This window comes from Zosterops lateralis, assembly GCF_965231275.1.
Source record: "Zosterops lateralis genome assembly, chromosome: 3".
In the NCBI taxonomy this organism is placed as follows: Eukaryota; Metazoa; Chordata; class Aves; order Passeriformes; family Zosteropidae; genus Zosterops; species Zosterops lateralis.
In genome coordinates this window covers 82,543,971-82,561,174 of record NC_139764.1, presented here as the reverse complement: position 1 = coordinate 82,561,174, position 17,204 = coordinate 82,543,971, and the positions used below count along the sequence as shown (strand labels likewise).

Below are 17,204 nucleotides of genomic sequence, written 5' to 3'. Positions count from 1 at the left end.
TCTAAATATATCAACATATAAAAATGTCCCTATTTATGCATCCCTCAATCTCAGCTTCCTTATGCAGCCATGCACTATTGCTCCCTTCTAATGAAAAAGTAGGTATAATCCCAAAAGTGATCCTGCTCCATAAGGAAGACATAAAGCACTGAAACTAATGGAAGTAACTTGAGGTATCTATCTCAAAAGTGCATGCCAGTCAGCACTTGCTATGAATACTTGATTAAAATTTTCAGTTCTTTGAGACTTGCTGTTTTTATGGACTGTCCAATATTTTCTGCAAAGAAGAGATGTGTGTTGACAATATGTGTCCTGATTAAAGAGTAGTTCAGTAGGTAATTTTCAAACAGTGAATTTTCAGCATGTGCTATATAGTAATATAAAAATGAAAATAATGTAATTTGGGCTGGTGGCAGTTGGCAGGAATTCTGTCATTGTCCTCTATAGGATTTGAGCTTAGCTTTGCTATAAATACTTTGTGAATTTTATAAGCTTCAGAATAACTTGTACTATAATTAGGGTGCAGGATATGAAATGAAAACACAATTCATACTGAAACTTAGAACAGCAAGTTATATGCTGAATCGAAGTTACCATTGTTGTCTTCTTAGACTCTGTCAGGTCTCTTCAATTTATAAAATGCAGATTTATGTTTATTCTGTATCCTGGCACACTGACTTTGTCATGAATACAGTATGAAGAAATAGATGGCTATTCAATGCATCAGATTTTAACGAAATGCCAGGAAGCAGATTCTCTTCGGAATCTTTGGATTAATGTGTGACTCACATATTTAACATTATTTCACACACATATGTGTTCATAAAACCATATAGTTTCCGTAGCTACATGGAGAAAAACTGTTTTATACAAACCATGGCCTCCTAACATTGACAACAATGACCAGAAAACCCACCAAGCCTGCACAGTGTACTACACGTAGAGCATGTGTCTTGTTTTTTCTGTATTGAACTGAGAACACCTCAGTGCTTACTAATGAATTACAGAACTTACATATTCATCTATAGGGTCTCCCACTGTGGGTGAATAAATGATTCTATACTGCTGGACTGGCCCATCAGCATGGTCCCATTGTACAGAAAGGCTGTTTGTCGTCTCATCAAATACTCTCACATTCCTTGGACCACTGCGAGGCACTGAAGAACGAAAATACAGAAGGTTGTATGGAGCATGATACCTCTAGATCAGTGTCACCCTCATCAATTCAAATGTTGCCCTGAAGCCGAAGTCAAAGGCCCTTCCTGAAACCCTGAATAAATTAATATACATGGGGAGATAAAGTCAATGATCATGCAGCAATGCCTGAAGGTCTTAAATAGAAAGAGGGCCCAACTGGAGGAACTGGAGCAGTATGGAAGGGAGAGAACATCCAGACGTGCAAAGTGAGCATCTACACACATTCTGCTTCTCAAACTCCTGCAGTATAACTATAACCTGCCACATCTTTAAGTTCTAGATGAATATGAGGATTTTACAGGGAAACATAGAAGAAGAAAAATTATTGTTGTTGACAGGTTCTGTAAGTATTTGTATGAATTTTAAAGAATCTAAACATAAGATAACCAAGATCCTATGAGGTAAGTTGTAATGAGACTTTGGTGTTTAGCTGTCTGCAGAAAAAAAAAAAAAAAAAAAAAAAAAAAAAAAAAAAAAAAAAAAAAAAAAAACCAACAGCTGAGGAGGTCAACACACACAATTACCATGTCCGACACCAAACATGAAGCCCTTTTTTTTCTGTTGACAAAGAATTCTACCCATTTTAATAGGCTATTTTTTTTACGAAAGATAAATTGTTATTGGCCTGTAATTTGATTTTGAGAACAGCCTTTAAACTCTTACACATTCAAATTAAGCTTATTTCCCAATTGAAAAATACATTGCTAATTATTCAAGTACCACAGCTGTCGGACAGCAAAAGTTTTCTGCAACTGAGGCCTATGATTGCTGCAGGCGTAATTCAGATGCATTAATTCAGAGTTGCACTAAATAGCTTACATTATTTGTAATTGTAACCAATTTTCTAAATTCTTCACACCCCAATTTTGATGTATACTTCACAACACAAGTATTGACTGTCTCTTACATGTTCTTCCCTGTGCTTGGCTTGGATTTCCCTCTCCATCTGCATACAGAGCTATAACATTTATTGAGTAAGCAGTGTCAGGAGTTAAGCGCTCCAGAATCACATCACGAGTGTTGCCTGGCACCACAATCTAAAACAGAAACAAAAAACACCTATAAAAATTAAGTTTCAGCTTATACAATCTCTTTAGAAAACAACTTGAATGAAATATAGAAAAAATGGAAACATGACCATGCTGCACACTGTCCAAGAAAAATAACACAAGTTTATTTCAAGCATGCAATATTGATAAAAATTCAATAGTGGGTGAAAAAAGAACAAACAGTGTAAGGAGGTCTCGTTCTTCAAATACAACTGTTATTTTTTACATTTTACATGGAAATAGTTCAGAAAAAAATAGGAGAAATATTCATAAACAGAAACTAAAAAAGGAAATTCTGTCACAGTTTACTATGTATAAAGGACATAAAATTCCTTACAATTTCTTACATAAAAACATGTACATCTATGTATACAATATGGGTGTACATTTTGCATGAGTATATTCATTGTTAAAGCTTTAAAACTGCACTAATTTCTATAGAAAGCCAAGAATTCTTACGTCAAACCTGGAGGGCACTTTTTTACCCATATCCAGACTTCGCTGCTCACCAATTCCCACTAAACAGTAATGATGTGGGGTAAGCAGATGGTTTGGTGCTAAAATCACATAAACCTGGCATCTAGTTTCATAATTACACAATTCCTAATAAATATTTGTTGTCTCTGACTCTCTTAAAAAAATTAATTTAACTGAAGTTTACATGCAATATACTAAAGGATACTCAATCCTCAATATAGTGTTTTAAATGGGAGACTCTTATTTCTCATTCTATAATTTTACCGAATTAAGCCTTTGTTAATGGACTAGACTCCTATAAGCACTGTGCTTTCAGCAAAGACTCTCCTGGGCACACAGTTGGCCTGAGTTTACTATTATTTTTTACACTCTTTGAAGGAAGCAATATTCTCAACACATGTTTGACTAATAGTATAAAAGCTAAATTACTTACAGATTCTGATGGCCTTGGGCCAGACAGTGGAGCATAATTAATTCTGTATTGCTGTACTGGACCTGGAGCAGGTTCCCAACGGACATTCATGCTGTTTGGTGTGGGATTGTAAACGTGAATGTTTCTTGGTGTTCCTCTCTCCACTAGATCAAGGATACAAATCAAGTTTTACAAAGTTGCTTGTATAAGTTCTATTTCTACATGAATTTACAACAGTGCTCAAAAGAGCTGAAAAGCACCTCAGCCCAAGATAAACACACTACTCTTGTTAGACCAAAATTCACAAAGCTAAGAATCTCCATGTTTAGTCTTTCCAAACTTCCATACCAGGCAGCAATGTACATGTTTGTACTGCAAATTGAAAGTATGATCATAACACTTTGTTATCCTATTGTTGATCAGATATGTATGAAAAATAACCACAAACTGCACATTTGTGGCCGAGTTGACATTCGTAGCTCAAACTTCCTGGAAAATGTTAAGTACATGGTATGGACATTAGCATTGATTAACACCAATATTCACTATTCACGAGTGTTTCTACTAGCACTACTATGAAAATTTGACTATTCTGTGAAGTAAACACTAAGTGTGCTGCACAACTTTGGGGCAGAGCTTGCCCAAGTTAAGTGGACTGAAGCCTCCACACAAATAAGCAAAGGAAATAGAATAAGTTACAAAGCTGCAAAAATAACTAAGCAGCTAAACTTTTAATGTAAAATCAATTTCTAATCATCTGAGGCGATTGAAAAAAAAAAAAATCCTAACATTTTCTTGAAAAGGACTATCTTCCTTACAAGTACGTCCAGTGTCAGAGGTACGTCCACCATCCCCCTCCGGGAAAACTGGAACCACAGTTACAGTGTAAGGTGTGTTGGGTTCAAGAGTCCTCAGGACGACATAGTTTGTATTTCCTGGTACTGTGGTCTACAAGTTTAGAAAGAAATGAAGGGTCAAGGAACTTACAAAATATATAAAACCAAAATGAAACAACCAAAAAGTTCAAGCTATTTTATTTCTCACTTACTCCCCTACCAGTTCTCATTTCCAGGCTGGATGTGATAAAAACTTTACAAAAGGTGAAGCTTAAAAAAACATGGTTTGTGGTATCCTCTGGAACTGCCTTTCAAGAAGATTATGTCTCAGACTTAATACAAATGAGTTCTATGTTCCCCAAATAATCCCTTATAGCTCCCTCCTATATAATCCGTTATAGCTCTCTCCACTTTTGGGTCCAGATCCTGCTGTAGTGAAATGAAGTGTAATGAAAGTAGCAGAATCTGCAGTGATATCTTTAATGACTACTACTTAGCAGCTCAGAGGCATTAAAATATCACTTTTTAAGTCAAGGAAAAATATTACATAATACTACAACATGCTAATAACAAGAAGTAATGAGCAGCTCATGTTAGGAAATAAAACTCCACAGCATTTAAGAATAATTGTCATCAGTTGCACTTCAGTTGCTATTGAAATGATGGCATTCATGTATGACTCATTTCATTTGAGCATTAAATTGCACTGATGTGGAGAAAAGAAACACAACTGGGAAATAATATTTCCCAGTCTGCAGCAAGGGTTTCTTATCTTCAGAATTCTTTTAGCTCTTCAGTAATTAAGTAATTTCAGAAGATTAAAATGTGGATTTTTCAGCTTTCACAAATACCATTGAAGGCTACAGTCACATGACTTCTTAGTAGTAAAAATGGGTAGAAATGAAGTCTGCTAACTTTATAACATTTTGTATGCCCTAAAGTCAGCTTTACACTCACACACAGTGCCCTAGGGATAAAAAAAACAAGAAATGGTGTGTGGTATTAAATCCCATGCTAAGAACTAATCACTAATGGTCTACTATATGAAATCAAACATCTGTAATACATATGGGAGGAACTTTCATGGAGGTGCCGTGCATTTTTTCCAGGGTGGCTGTGAACAGAAAAAAAAGCCAGTGCGTAGGCAAACAAGACCTACTTCACTCAGCAGCATTTCTCTCAGCACTATCATGAGCTGTAATTTATCTGAGATGGTTAGTGAGATCCATATGAAGAATTTACCATTTCTTCTGCACCTCCGGCTGTAGGTCCATAAAACACTTTGTACTGGCGAGGACTTCCTTCTGCATGATCCCATCGAACATTCAGAGTACTGGTGGTTGGGTCATAAACTAGCAAGTTCTTCACAGTGGTGAGAGGTTCTGAAACAGATCAATAAGATGTCAGAAATGTGGAATCCTATTCTCTCCTTTTTGCTGTCAGATCATGCCTCTGTAATGTATCCTTAGAAAAATTTTAAAATATATTTAGTAGCTCATGTTAAATCTTATTTATCTTCATCAATCAGAACACATCAACCCTATCCAACACCACAAACAATGCTAGTTAGAAAAATTTATTTATGGACACTATTTTGGAATTATGCAATGAGTTCATTAGGATTTTTTTCTTCATTCCTCACCAAACCCATTGGTCTGACTTTCCATTGCAAGCTCATAATTAAAGTAAATGCAACTGAATTAATAATTTTGTAGTTAAATAAATAATTAAATAAATATATCAAAATGGGTTTTATTCCTGGAGTGTCTCTGATAGCAAATCACTCAGTGATTTCTACAGCAGGATCAAGAGAATACATCAATATAAAATGGTGGAGTACTAAAGTGCACACTATGAAGGTCAGCCTCTCAACTGAAGGTACTTAAAAGCACACATATATATGAGAGTAACATGCCTTCAGATGCTTTAAGGTGTTTTCTACATTATGGCATAAAACAATTAAACAAATTAAAATTAGGAAGAAGTTCCATAGTAAAATTAGCATTTCTCTCAGCTGTAAAAACTGGGCATACAGCCAAAGGCAGTGATCCAGGGTTTCTCTACAGCCAGTAGGCTGACCATGTTCTTACTTCAGAAACTTGAAAGCCACCAAAGGACATAGGACAAACACAGATGGGATGAATTTCACTACAAGAAAGTTTTCTCAGCCCTTCTGACAAGCAGTACATCAATATTGCTCTGTACCTAATAAGAAGACCTGAAGAAGTTACTTACTGGTTCTGCCTCGTCCTGTCATTCGTCCCCCCTCCCCATCTGCGTACGTTGATGACACAGTAATAGCATATTGTGTGTCAGGCTGCAGCTTCTGTATCACCACACTGTTCTGTCGTCCTCCAACAGTAGTCTGCAGCAAAACAAAAGGAAAATACTGAAAACCCTGTTATACTGTCTCTTTTGTGCTTACTACTACAGTAAAACACACAAGTGTTTGATGCAGAGTGGAAAACACTGTGATGTATCAAATGACGCTTTTTTCCTGTGACTGACACTGAGAGTAGACATTGAACAGTAGTATATAATTAGTACATATTAGTTTTAGCAAGTTTGGACACAAAGCCACTATTCCTTAAAATCTTCAAACTTGCATACAACCACAATTATATAGAAACTCCCAGTTCTGTACCAGTACAAATTATATTGTAACTCCCATCATTCTTTGTACTTTTAAGACTATCTGCAGGTTTTCAAAGCCTATTCAGCTAACATGCTCAGCATAATGCTTCAAATCATCTGCTGATGAAGATCTGACAAGCAAGCACTAACACATCTTCACATTTCATAGCAGTAAATTATTTTAATTTACAAGCAGACTATTTTAACTTATAATCAAAGGGGGGTTTTGTACTCAAGTGTACAAAGCTCCTTTCAAAGCACTAATGCTTTTATCATCCCATCATGGCTGTCTCCACATTTTAGTATCTGATTGCCTTTCAAATCCTGGCCCTAAATGATCATGATTCAGTTGCTGTAGTTCTGTGTGCAGTTTTTGCAGAACTTGTTTTCTTTCTTCAAATAATCTGTGATTCCTCTTGGTTCTGAGGCCATTAAAAGTCAGACAGGGCAATAAAAACCCTCTAGAAATTATATTTTAAATACTTTGCTGGGGACTGTTCTACTGCCTACCCAGCATCTACAGTTTAATAAAATATTGGAGCTACAAAAGAAGACAAGAAATTATGATCATATAAGTCATTTGCAAACAGACATTAAATGCCATGAACAGACTATGAGAGTTCTGTGTGTGCTCTCCTTAAATGTAGGTGTTTTCTCCAACTGTCACTGCTTGACTCTATCCAGCAGTAAGAAATTAAGTCTATTAATCATATTCTTTGCACAGATTTCAAGAGAATGATCATAATTCCCTTTTTTACTCCACTGTCAGAAATTAATTACAGATATTAATTAAACTTATTGCTGTTCCTTATTCCTCTAGCAATTTCTCACTAAAATTGTGTTTAACTGCTCAATATACATTTCAATTACCTCAACCCAAATGTATGTCATTCAGAAGAGAGTTAAAATGGGTATGTAAATAACCAACTGATTCTAAAGTAAATATTCCTAGATATACTTCTGAACATGTGTGATCTGCAGTTAAAGGAGTAAGCTAAATGAATGTGGTTCTCATCTGAGACTGCTCCTCTGACTCATGTGACAGTAACCACAACAGCCTCCCACTACAGATTGGGGTAATTTTAAGTAGCACACATGTCTAATAAACAGTCTGACTGAATTACCTTTCCCAAGCTGTGTTTCATAGGCTGCCAGCAGTCAAAACAGTTGGTGCTGACAACACAGGGAAAACTGGCTGATCATGCAGTACTGTCTCTCCATAGCATTACAGCTTCTTATAGTAAAAGAGTCTAAAATACCTTAAATACTTAATTAGCACACACTTTGCATCGATTTCTCATTGCAACTGCTATCTCTGTGTGGTCATTTTGACTCTAGAGTGGTGAGAGACAGTCTCAACTGTTCACAACATGTTCCATGGCAAAATTTTCTGATAGCATGAGAACCACACTGTGAAAATGAAGGAGAACTCTGGACTGTGAATATAGTCATGGTAGTCTGTACTATTGGTTGTTGTTACCGGTATCTGTAATTTGTAGCCTTAGATGCTGATTGACTTATTCCTCAACACACTTTATTTTAGTTTTATCCATGGATAAGCAGTTGGAGTTTATGAACTCAAAGATCTTTTCCAATCTAGATGAGTCTGCAATTACACGATTTTTGAGAAAGCAGGATGCATCCAAAGTTATTGCTGCTCAATTAAGAGTATTCTAACTTTGATTTGAAAGGGGAGAAAAACAAGGTGAGAGTATATACTTATTCACTACAAATATAAGTCTTCACGTAAAAGGTGATTAATGTATACAGTGTTGTGCTTTGAAAAGAAATTATTCTATTGGATTACTTTGTATTTAAGTTTGAATATCTTAGCACTTCAAAATTACTTACTGACTGTTCAGGGCCATCCCCACTGATAGGCTGGTAAATGATCCTGTATCTCTGCACTCGACCACTGGCAGGATCCCATTTGACAGTCAAACTGTGTGAAGTTGCATTGTACACCTGGAGGTTTCGTGGCCCACTCTTTGGGGCTGAGAAGCATAATAAAGAAACAAATAAATATGTAGTTCACCAAAAAGCAGAGACAAACATTTCATTCTTACTTTTAGGGCTGCATAAATGCTTGATCAAGAGCAGAAAGTTTTAAGTACAGGGGAACATAAACTGTAATATTTGTAAAATAATAAACATGTGGTAATCTAGTGTTTACTATTCTTCCAAATACACAATAATATTTATTAAATGATCTCAGCTTTTTAATGTCAACATTCATCACAGTTTAGAAAAAGAGAACTATGAGTTTCCTTCAATAAAATGGTACCTGGAAATTCAGATTCTTACCTTGTGTAGTGATAGGTACCAAGGGTACTAGGAAAAAAAGTAGAAAAAATTTTCAGAATTCTTGTATGTGTATGCCTTCTGTTTTAATAACTATGAATAACAATATGCAGAATCCCTTTATTTACTTACATGTTCGTTCACTGCCAATGAGCTCATCACTTTCTGATTCATCAGGATAGATGGCAGTAACTGAGACATCATATAATGTATCTGGATTCAAATTTTCAAAGACCAAACTATTCTCATCCCCATTTAAGATAGTCTTGTGAAGAAATTAAGAGAAAAGAGGAAAAGATAAATAAATAAAACCAAAACACACAAATGAAACAGGCAAACAGATAGTGGGATATAATTGAGTAACTTTTTACTCAGTAACATCACTGAACATGGCTGTAAGTATGTGTCCTACAACTTCTCACTGAATTTCCAAGTTATAGGCCATTTATCAATTATATTTCTGAGTTAAAAAATACACCCTCTGAGAGACTGCCCACAAAAGCATAAGGTAGCTATCTATTCTTACCTCCTGTTTTTCTGCTCTTCCATAGACCCCCCATGTTATTCTATATAGAGACACATCTGGAGCTCCATGATCCCAAGTACCTCTGAAACTATTCGTGTTTATATCTGTGATTCTGAGATTGACTGGTGCTGGCACAGGCTCTATTATGACAAAAGGAAAAATATTCCACAAAATATAACTACAAAATAAATACAGTTAAACAAAGGAATTACTAATACAAATAATTTAGAAGATTATGTAGAAGATTCATCTCTCAGTTACCATTCTTCTAATGACTACAATCAAACGTTGTATAACCCAGTCCGCTTACACAAAGGAAATCATCCTTCATAAGGTCACATCATTAGGTCATCATCTGATAAAACAGACCTCAGCAGAGGTCACAACTCACATGCCTACTCAAAACAACTGAAGACCTGGCTGTTAATTTTTGGAGTTATATGAAGTGAATAAAAACTCCCATAGACACAGGTCAAGTTCCTGCACAAGTTTCTCACAAATGTTAAAATTCTTTATATAAGCCAAATAAGTCACCACTTATTTAGAAAGAATTCACAGAGGTTAACTGTAGGTTAAGGAAGGGAAATATTATAGCCACTGGGAATAAATACGTAAATAGGTAGAATCAGGGAATTAATCTAGAAATAATTTCTTTGGCAGACCTTTCCTCTTCTTTCCTTACACACATATTCACACAAAACCACACTACAGAGCAAAGACTATTGCAACAGCAAGGGGTTTTTCTTCTCCTTCACACCAGATGTAGGGGTAGTGAAAAGATAAAATCACTCTTTTCTATTATAGCTTTTCTGGTTAACTATATTCTTAAATCTTAAGCCTTGATCAGGATGACAACTTCCTTGATAGCTGCTTTCTTCTTTCAGTCTTTCACATCTCTTGTATGGAGATCAGCTCTTAGAGCTTGTGCAGTTCCATTTCCTTGCCTCTGTTTGTTGAGGTCGTTCAAATGCTGCCTTAATTATTCTCTAAAAATAAATGCTGCTTTAGCATTCCATGATGCAAAAACTCTCTTGGATCAGAGCAGGACGGTGTCTCTCTAATCCTCTAGTAAATGACCTAGCTTCTTACTCACTTGCCTAGATTCCTGCGTAGACTTGCTAAATCTTTCCTCTGTCCTCATATTTTCTTATCAATTCTATACCTACACTTCTCCTTCAGTATTTAAATAGAAATAGTTTTGCATCTGTGGCTCTTCACATCTCTGCAGACTGCAATGTCAGTGTTCACTGCAGTAAGATGCAACTCATCTAAGATTCCTGAGGTTTATTATATTGCAAATAATGCTGCAAGTGCCAATGAAGTATTTCTCAGATTAAATTAGAGCTCCACCTAAACTTAATAATATGTTGCAACACACACCACTTAAACATAAGGCAAAAGCAACCATGAGAATGATTGTTAGGAAAACTTACGAGTGACAGCTTCTGCATTTGTTGGTATGGATTCCCCTTCATCATATACAGCAACAACTTTTACATTGTACAGTGTTTGGGAGGAAAGGTCAGAGAGAGTAATGCTTGTTTTGAGTCTGTCAAGTTCCACCTAAGAATTAAAATAGTGACTTAAAAGATTGTAAATTGCTCTATTTTGTACTCTGCATAAGGTCTAATGGTAGCAATTCCTGCACTGAAAAACAAAGATGTATTCTGCACAAAGTTCTGCCATTTGCCCTTAAATTTACACCTGAAAACTGAGTGTCCTCTACTAATTCCTTTCAAAACATATTATAACAGATACACATAGTACTTGTGGATCATTCACTGCTTTATTCCTTTGGAAGTAAGGATGCAGGCTGAAACTTTGGAAAATTCTGGCTTTAAAAAACAAATTTAATTCTCCAAGAGCTAGTTTATGCTTAGTAGCACAATTAAGGAAACATAACTAGAAATGCATAACTAAAAGACATCTCTAACAATGCTGACATATGTTCTGTCACTAGGCAAAGGGGCTAATATACCTTTATTACACTATCCTGTCCTCTTAATTGTAAGTTGTTCTTAGACCTTGGCAAGTATAATATTTAAGCAGAGCATCAAAATGGTATTTACCAAAACATATGAAAATTCTTGAGTCAGTTTAAGGATTTTTCCTCTCTAGAGGAAGAGGAAGAGGAAGAAAGGAGTACCCAAAAATTCTATCTTGTATTCATTCAATATCCAAGAAATCAATACTGTCTCCTGACTGCAATCACTATGAACTGATGTTCTTTATTCTCACTGGTGGGTTATAACATTATCTTTACTATTATTTTAGTAATCCTGTTTCTCAAAATAAAACTTTCCTAGTATTTTAAAAATTTTACCTCCTTTACATCAGCATCATCAGCTATTTTGTATCTTAGGATGTATTTTCGAACTTTTCCTGGGGCAGGATCCCAAACCACATTCATGGTGCTGTGAGTAACATCCCGAATTGTTAAACCTCTGGGTCCAGGCAAAGGTACTGCAAAAATAATGATAGTAGTAACTGAATGCTGTTCATAGCAGAGGTATAGGTCTCTCACGGATGAAAGTGAATTCTGTTCATGTCTTTCAGTGAAAGTCTTTTCAGTGAATGGAAACAATCACTTTCTGACAAGTTCATTGTCCTGGGCATTAGATGAGAGAGTTCAGAAGCTTATTTTCCCAGCAATGAGCAAAATAGCTATGAACTATGGTAGTTTCATTTTTGTAACTTAAGAACACAATACTTCCAGTAATATCAGGGATTAAGACCATAATTTTTGGTGATGATAGCCACGTTTCATCTATGGTTAGTGCTTTAAAATTTTAAAGGACATGAAAGTAACCATGCTGCATGCATCTAGACCAGAAGCATGCCTCTGCCAATAGGAAATGTTTAAGGAAAAGCATAAAAAGGAAGCCATTTTTAGACCTATTTTTTTCTTGATATAACATGTTTCTTTAGTAATTTCTATGCTTAAGAGGATGTCTGAATTTGGGAACAAGGTTTCTAAATCAATACAAGCAAAATTGAAACCTTTCAAAAACACTGTGATCTCAAGACTTCCTTCATTATTCAAGTTAAAAATTATATTGTTCCCCTTTTAGTAGTGGGACTCTTCTCATTGAAATTGTCTTTGAGGTCTTCAGAAAATGTATGTATCTTTAGAAAATGCAGAAAACATGGTTAAGATGGTCTTCTAAATGAAATGGATACTATAAAAACTGTTGCATGAACTATAATATAAAATTAAGTATTGCTGAAGCAATAACAAAGCAAAAATGAAGATGTCCATACATGTCACTTCCTGTGTGGTGAGTGGGTCACTCTTCATATCACCAAACAGTACGTAAGCTGTTAAAGTGTACTCGGTGTTGGGGATGAGATCTACCAGCTGCACCTCATTCACTGAGGGTCCCACACGCATCTGCACATGAAAAATAACACACCATGTTTAAAACTTGAAGAAAGCCATGGCAGAAAAGCAAGCAATGATTTAACTTCAAGAGAATTTTGTTTGTGAGATTCGCAGTATATTTACAGTTTCCTGACTGATGTCATTGTATATAATATCCCAGTAAGTTCACTGCACTTCAAGAAGTACATGCCAGTCTTTTGGCTACTATGATAGTCTAACAGTTTTTCTTAATTTATTTTTGGTAAAGTACAGGTAGCAAAGACAAATTCTCTTACCTCTTTCTCTGGGGTTGGGACTGTAGCATTCACAGGTTCATATGTTAACAAATAACCAGTAGCTCCATTGAGAGGTTCCCATCTCACTCGCATGTAAGTTGATCCGATGTCATAAACATTCAAGTTTCTAACTGAAGAGATTGGCACTGTCAAATAAAAAATATGTATTAATTTATTTCTTTCAGCTTCTTAGTATTTTATATGACAGGTCATGCCACTGAGAATATTGCACATGGGTATTAGGGTATGTTATGGGTAGCAGAGATGTGATCTGCAAACAGAGGTATTTAAATTCTTACTTTAACAATGAGGTAATGGTCATCCCACTTTAAATGTGGCCACAGATTTTCTATATACACAGCTAAAACTCTTACAAGTCTGCACTGGAATATTTTATTCTTCTTAAAAGCAATATTAACTCACTTGAAAATTCTAATATGAAACACCATGACTGGCTTGGGATCTATAACAAAGAGGATTTTCTTTTTGTTTTCTATATTTCTCAAATTATTAAATAAATAAAAAGTTTCCATGAAACCATATCAAAAAGTAACACAGACTTTATAAAAATTATACACACGTTTTAAAGATTTTTGACAAGCATAATACAAAATAAAGAAGTGAAATGAACAGCAAACATTTGGTATTATTAAAGAGGCAGAAGAGTCACCCTATGCTGCATACAGCACAAATATACCTGAAATCAATCATGTAGACAGCTCATAGGAGAAACATAGCTGACTTATAACTCATAGAAGTGGCATAAATGTGTTGAATTAGCTTTTGCTAATTAGAAATAATTCTGTATTGTGGTAGCAGGAATTAATTACCTAGCATAAAAATGAAGGAGTCCACATTTGTTTGTGATCAGATTTCAGGAATTTATAAACTCTGTCTTGTAATTCATGTTTGTTGTCCTAGTTTTATACAGCCATGCTTTATGAGCCTAGAAAGAAGCTGGGACAAATATTTTCTACCACACTGCAGTTTCGCTTTGCTGAACTCTTCTGGACAACAAGGTCTGAACAACCAGAGTAACACAATTACAGATTGGTAATTCAAATGAAATATTTTACTTCTGCTAAGAAGAAAATCCATCATGCTAAAAGTTCTACTGGACAGCTCCCCAGGTGCCAAACTGGCTGTTAACATGTTATTCAAGACCCATTTCTAACTTACAAGTTGTTTCTCTGCCGATCAGAGGTTCACTGCTTTCATCTTCTACCACAGAAAACACATTAACCACATATTCTGTTTCAGGTTGCAGATCTTTCAGAACTGTTGTTCTTTCCATCCTACTTACGTAAAACTGCAAGAGAAGCAATGTTAATCACTGTAAGGCAAATATGTTTATAATCTTATCTCTAAGAAAAGAAATCATTCCTTGTGAAACTGCAGAAATCAATGACAAGGAGATAAGTCTGGTCCTAATTTTGTATACGTTTTGTCTGACAATATAACATTATTTTTGCAAAGCAAGCTGCAGGGAAATCTCAGACAGGCACTTGTTTCAAATTGAGCTGGATCTGCTTAGCATCACTTAGAGTTCATTCTGACTTCACACATGGTTTACACTTCTATATCACTAAAGAACGTAAAGAAAAAGGGCCACTTTGGGAAAAAAATTCAAAATACAGGATAATCTAGATGGTTACAGCACAAGGCAATAGCAAAACCTTGCAGAACAGAAATGCCAGGAAGTAGTCAAACTGTAAAGTCAGTGTGCACTGGAACAATAGCTCAAACTTTACTCAAAGGCCAAATCTTGAACTCCCCATGAGCCAAATATGAGTTAAGATTTAAAATCCACAATCGGAGATGGGAAGTTCAGATCTAGGTAGGAGAGGCACCTAACTACAGTCTCCTAAACACTTCATTTTCCTAAATACTATTCTGTTTGGTTAAAGAGGGTAATGAGCAATTCAGATTTCCTAGAACCAAGACTTGCCAGCCACTGGCTGTCTGTCTAGAGAAGTAATAACCACAAGTTTGATCCTGTGCAATAAACAGTTTGGAGTCATATAGCATTAATCTAAGCACTTCTTACAACCTGTATCCCCCACTGTCTTGTTTTCTACAAAGAAGAAAATGCATTAAAAGAATAGGCGCCTTCCCATGAGTATGGTCAGAAAATTTCTATTACAGACATATTTCAACTAATATATTACAGTGGAATATGAAAATAAAGGAGTTACTAGAAATAGAAGTCAACTCTTTATAAGAAATATATTTTGCTTCTGGATTCATGATATTAAAGCAACCAAAATAATGTATATGCTGTTATTTTTGTAATTTTGAGTATCATTTACCAAAGCATGATATTTGTGACCTTAGAAGCATTTTTAAGTTACTATTATAACCTACTCAGCACCAATTCAGAATTATATTACCATGATGTGGAAATTCAAGGTTGTACTGGAAAATGTCAAAGATAAACATGCATTACTAACCTGTTTAGGGCTACCTCCAGAGGTAGGATAATATTCCACTCTGTATCTATCAACACTCTCAGGAGGTGGGGTCCATCTCAATCTGAAAGAACGAGGTGTCACTTCCGAAATAACTAAATTTGAAGGAGGTGGCAAATCACCTGCAAGAGGGAAATGAATTAAAAAGGTATTCATTTATCTTATCAGAAGAGAAAAAAAGCACTTCATGTAGTTGCTTACATTTCTTTTTCCTCAGTATTCTTACAACTGCACAAAGAGATGGCACACCTTAACACACTCAAGACTAAACAAGTTCCCTTGTAATTCCTATTCCACCTTCAACACCAGTGCTTCACTGAAGAACCATCAGCTAATGTTACTGTTTTACCATGCTCAGCTTTGGTTTTGTGCTGTCAGATATTAATACTTGAAAAGAGCAGGGGTGCTAAGATTTTCCTTATTGGATGAGTATCATCAAAACACATGCCACAATGAATAAAAAGCTGACACACTAAGAAAGATACTCTACGATTCTAGGGAGAAAAAGAAGGCACATCCAGCAATGTCATGCTGTGTTAGTTATAACATAGTCACTGCTGGAAGGAAAGGAAGAACCCCTGCAGGGTAGTCCAGGTGGTCTGCACAACTTCCTCACACCAGCAGCTGAAAAAACAGCCCACAGCTAACACAGTGTTCCCAATAAGTAATAAAAAGGAATTAGCAGTGCAAGCACATAAATGGAAAAAGAATGAGAGACTGAAAATACAATGTACCTGGACCTTTCACACTGTTACACAGATTCGTGGTAACATTATCAACAATGTTAGCCAGGAAGGAGAAATCTGCAACATTGTAAGCATGGATGTCATCTGGATCCGTTGCGATCTGCTTCAATTCATTTTCATCTGCATTTTTAATACCTTACAAGAGAAGAAGAAAACAAAACCTGTTACAAATTATGCCCATAAAGCACAATAACATGCAATTAAGTACCTAAACACATTATTTGAATAATCTTTTATGTACTTACGTATATGGCCACTTCTCTGCCCATTTAGCAGATGAGCAGGAGGGGGTTGCTGTAAGCCATCCCTTGCTAGAGTACTTACCAATTGCATACAGTTCCACTCCCTCATCTTTGAGTTTTCTTGAAGGGGTGACTACATCATCCTGTGATTTGCCATCAGTGATGAGAACACCAATTTTGCGAGCTCTGGGCCTTAAGCCAGCAACTGGTTTGAAGTTGTTTCTTAGGATGAAATCCAAGGCCATTCCTAGCATGACACAAAGGAAGTAACCATCACTGTGAACTACTTTCATATAGTAGTCACAGAAGAAGAAATTAGTGTGTCCTAGTGACTTCGTTCTGACAACAGAGTTCCATGGTTTATTTCCTTCTAGAAGCATTTTGACTTTAGTTGCAGCCCATCATCTAGATTTCTAAGCAACTGATACTATTCAGTGTTCTCTTACCCATTGTGCATCACCTTCCTGACTTCCACTACCCTTCCTTCCAGTTCCTGGTTGTCTTCATCACAACCCTGACATGGAACTGACCTTTCTTCTTCTCAGAGGCTCAACGGCAACACAAGCTCTTCATCACCCAAAATATCTTCTAACACGTGTCTGCTGAGTTTATAAGCCTATGCTGGACCTATTCTCTTCCAGTCATACTGAGCTGAACTG

At 35.9% G+C, this 17,204-nt stretch overlaps 1 protein-coding gene across 5 annotated transcripts in view; it reads right to left on the bottom strand.

Annotated features, from left to right (window-relative positions):
• Positions 1-17,204, bottom strand: part of COL12A1 (collagen type XII alpha 1 chain) — a gene marked incomplete at its 5' end in the record, with an annotated part of 99,970 nt that overhangs the window by 39,979 nt on the left and 42,787 nt on the right. For all 5 annotated transcript variants that reach the window (XM_083856031.1, XM_083856027.1, XM_083856028.1 and 2 more), the window contains 18 exons: positions 1,015-1,157; positions 2,105-2,234; positions 3,157-3,299; positions 3,954-4,083; positions 5,214-5,353; positions 6,207-6,336; positions 8,457-8,599; positions 8,910-8,936; positions 9,039-9,171; positions 9,433-9,572; positions 10,866-10,995; positions 11,756-11,895; positions 12,694-12,823; positions 13,090-13,235; positions 14,269-14,398; positions 15,540-15,679; positions 16,292-16,438; positions 16,628-16,792. In XM_083856031.1, the coding sequence (XP_083712157.1) occupies positions 1,015-1,157; positions 2,105-2,234; positions 3,157-3,299; positions 3,954-4,083; positions 5,214-5,353; positions 6,207-6,336; positions 8,457-8,599; positions 8,910-8,936; positions 9,039-9,171; positions 9,433-9,572; positions 10,866-10,995; positions 11,756-11,895; positions 12,694-12,823; positions 13,090-13,235; positions 14,269-14,398; positions 15,540-15,679; positions 16,292-16,438; positions 16,628-16,792 (2,387 nt within the window). The remainder of the gene's footprint in view (positions 1-1,014; positions 1,158-2,104; positions 2,235-3,156; positions 3,300-3,953; positions 4,084-5,213; positions 5,354-6,206; positions 6,337-8,456; positions 8,600-8,909; positions 8,937-9,038; positions 9,172-9,432; positions 9,573-10,865; positions 10,996-11,755; positions 11,896-12,693; positions 12,824-13,089; positions 13,236-14,268; positions 14,399-15,539; positions 15,680-16,291; positions 16,439-16,627; positions 16,793-17,204) is intronic.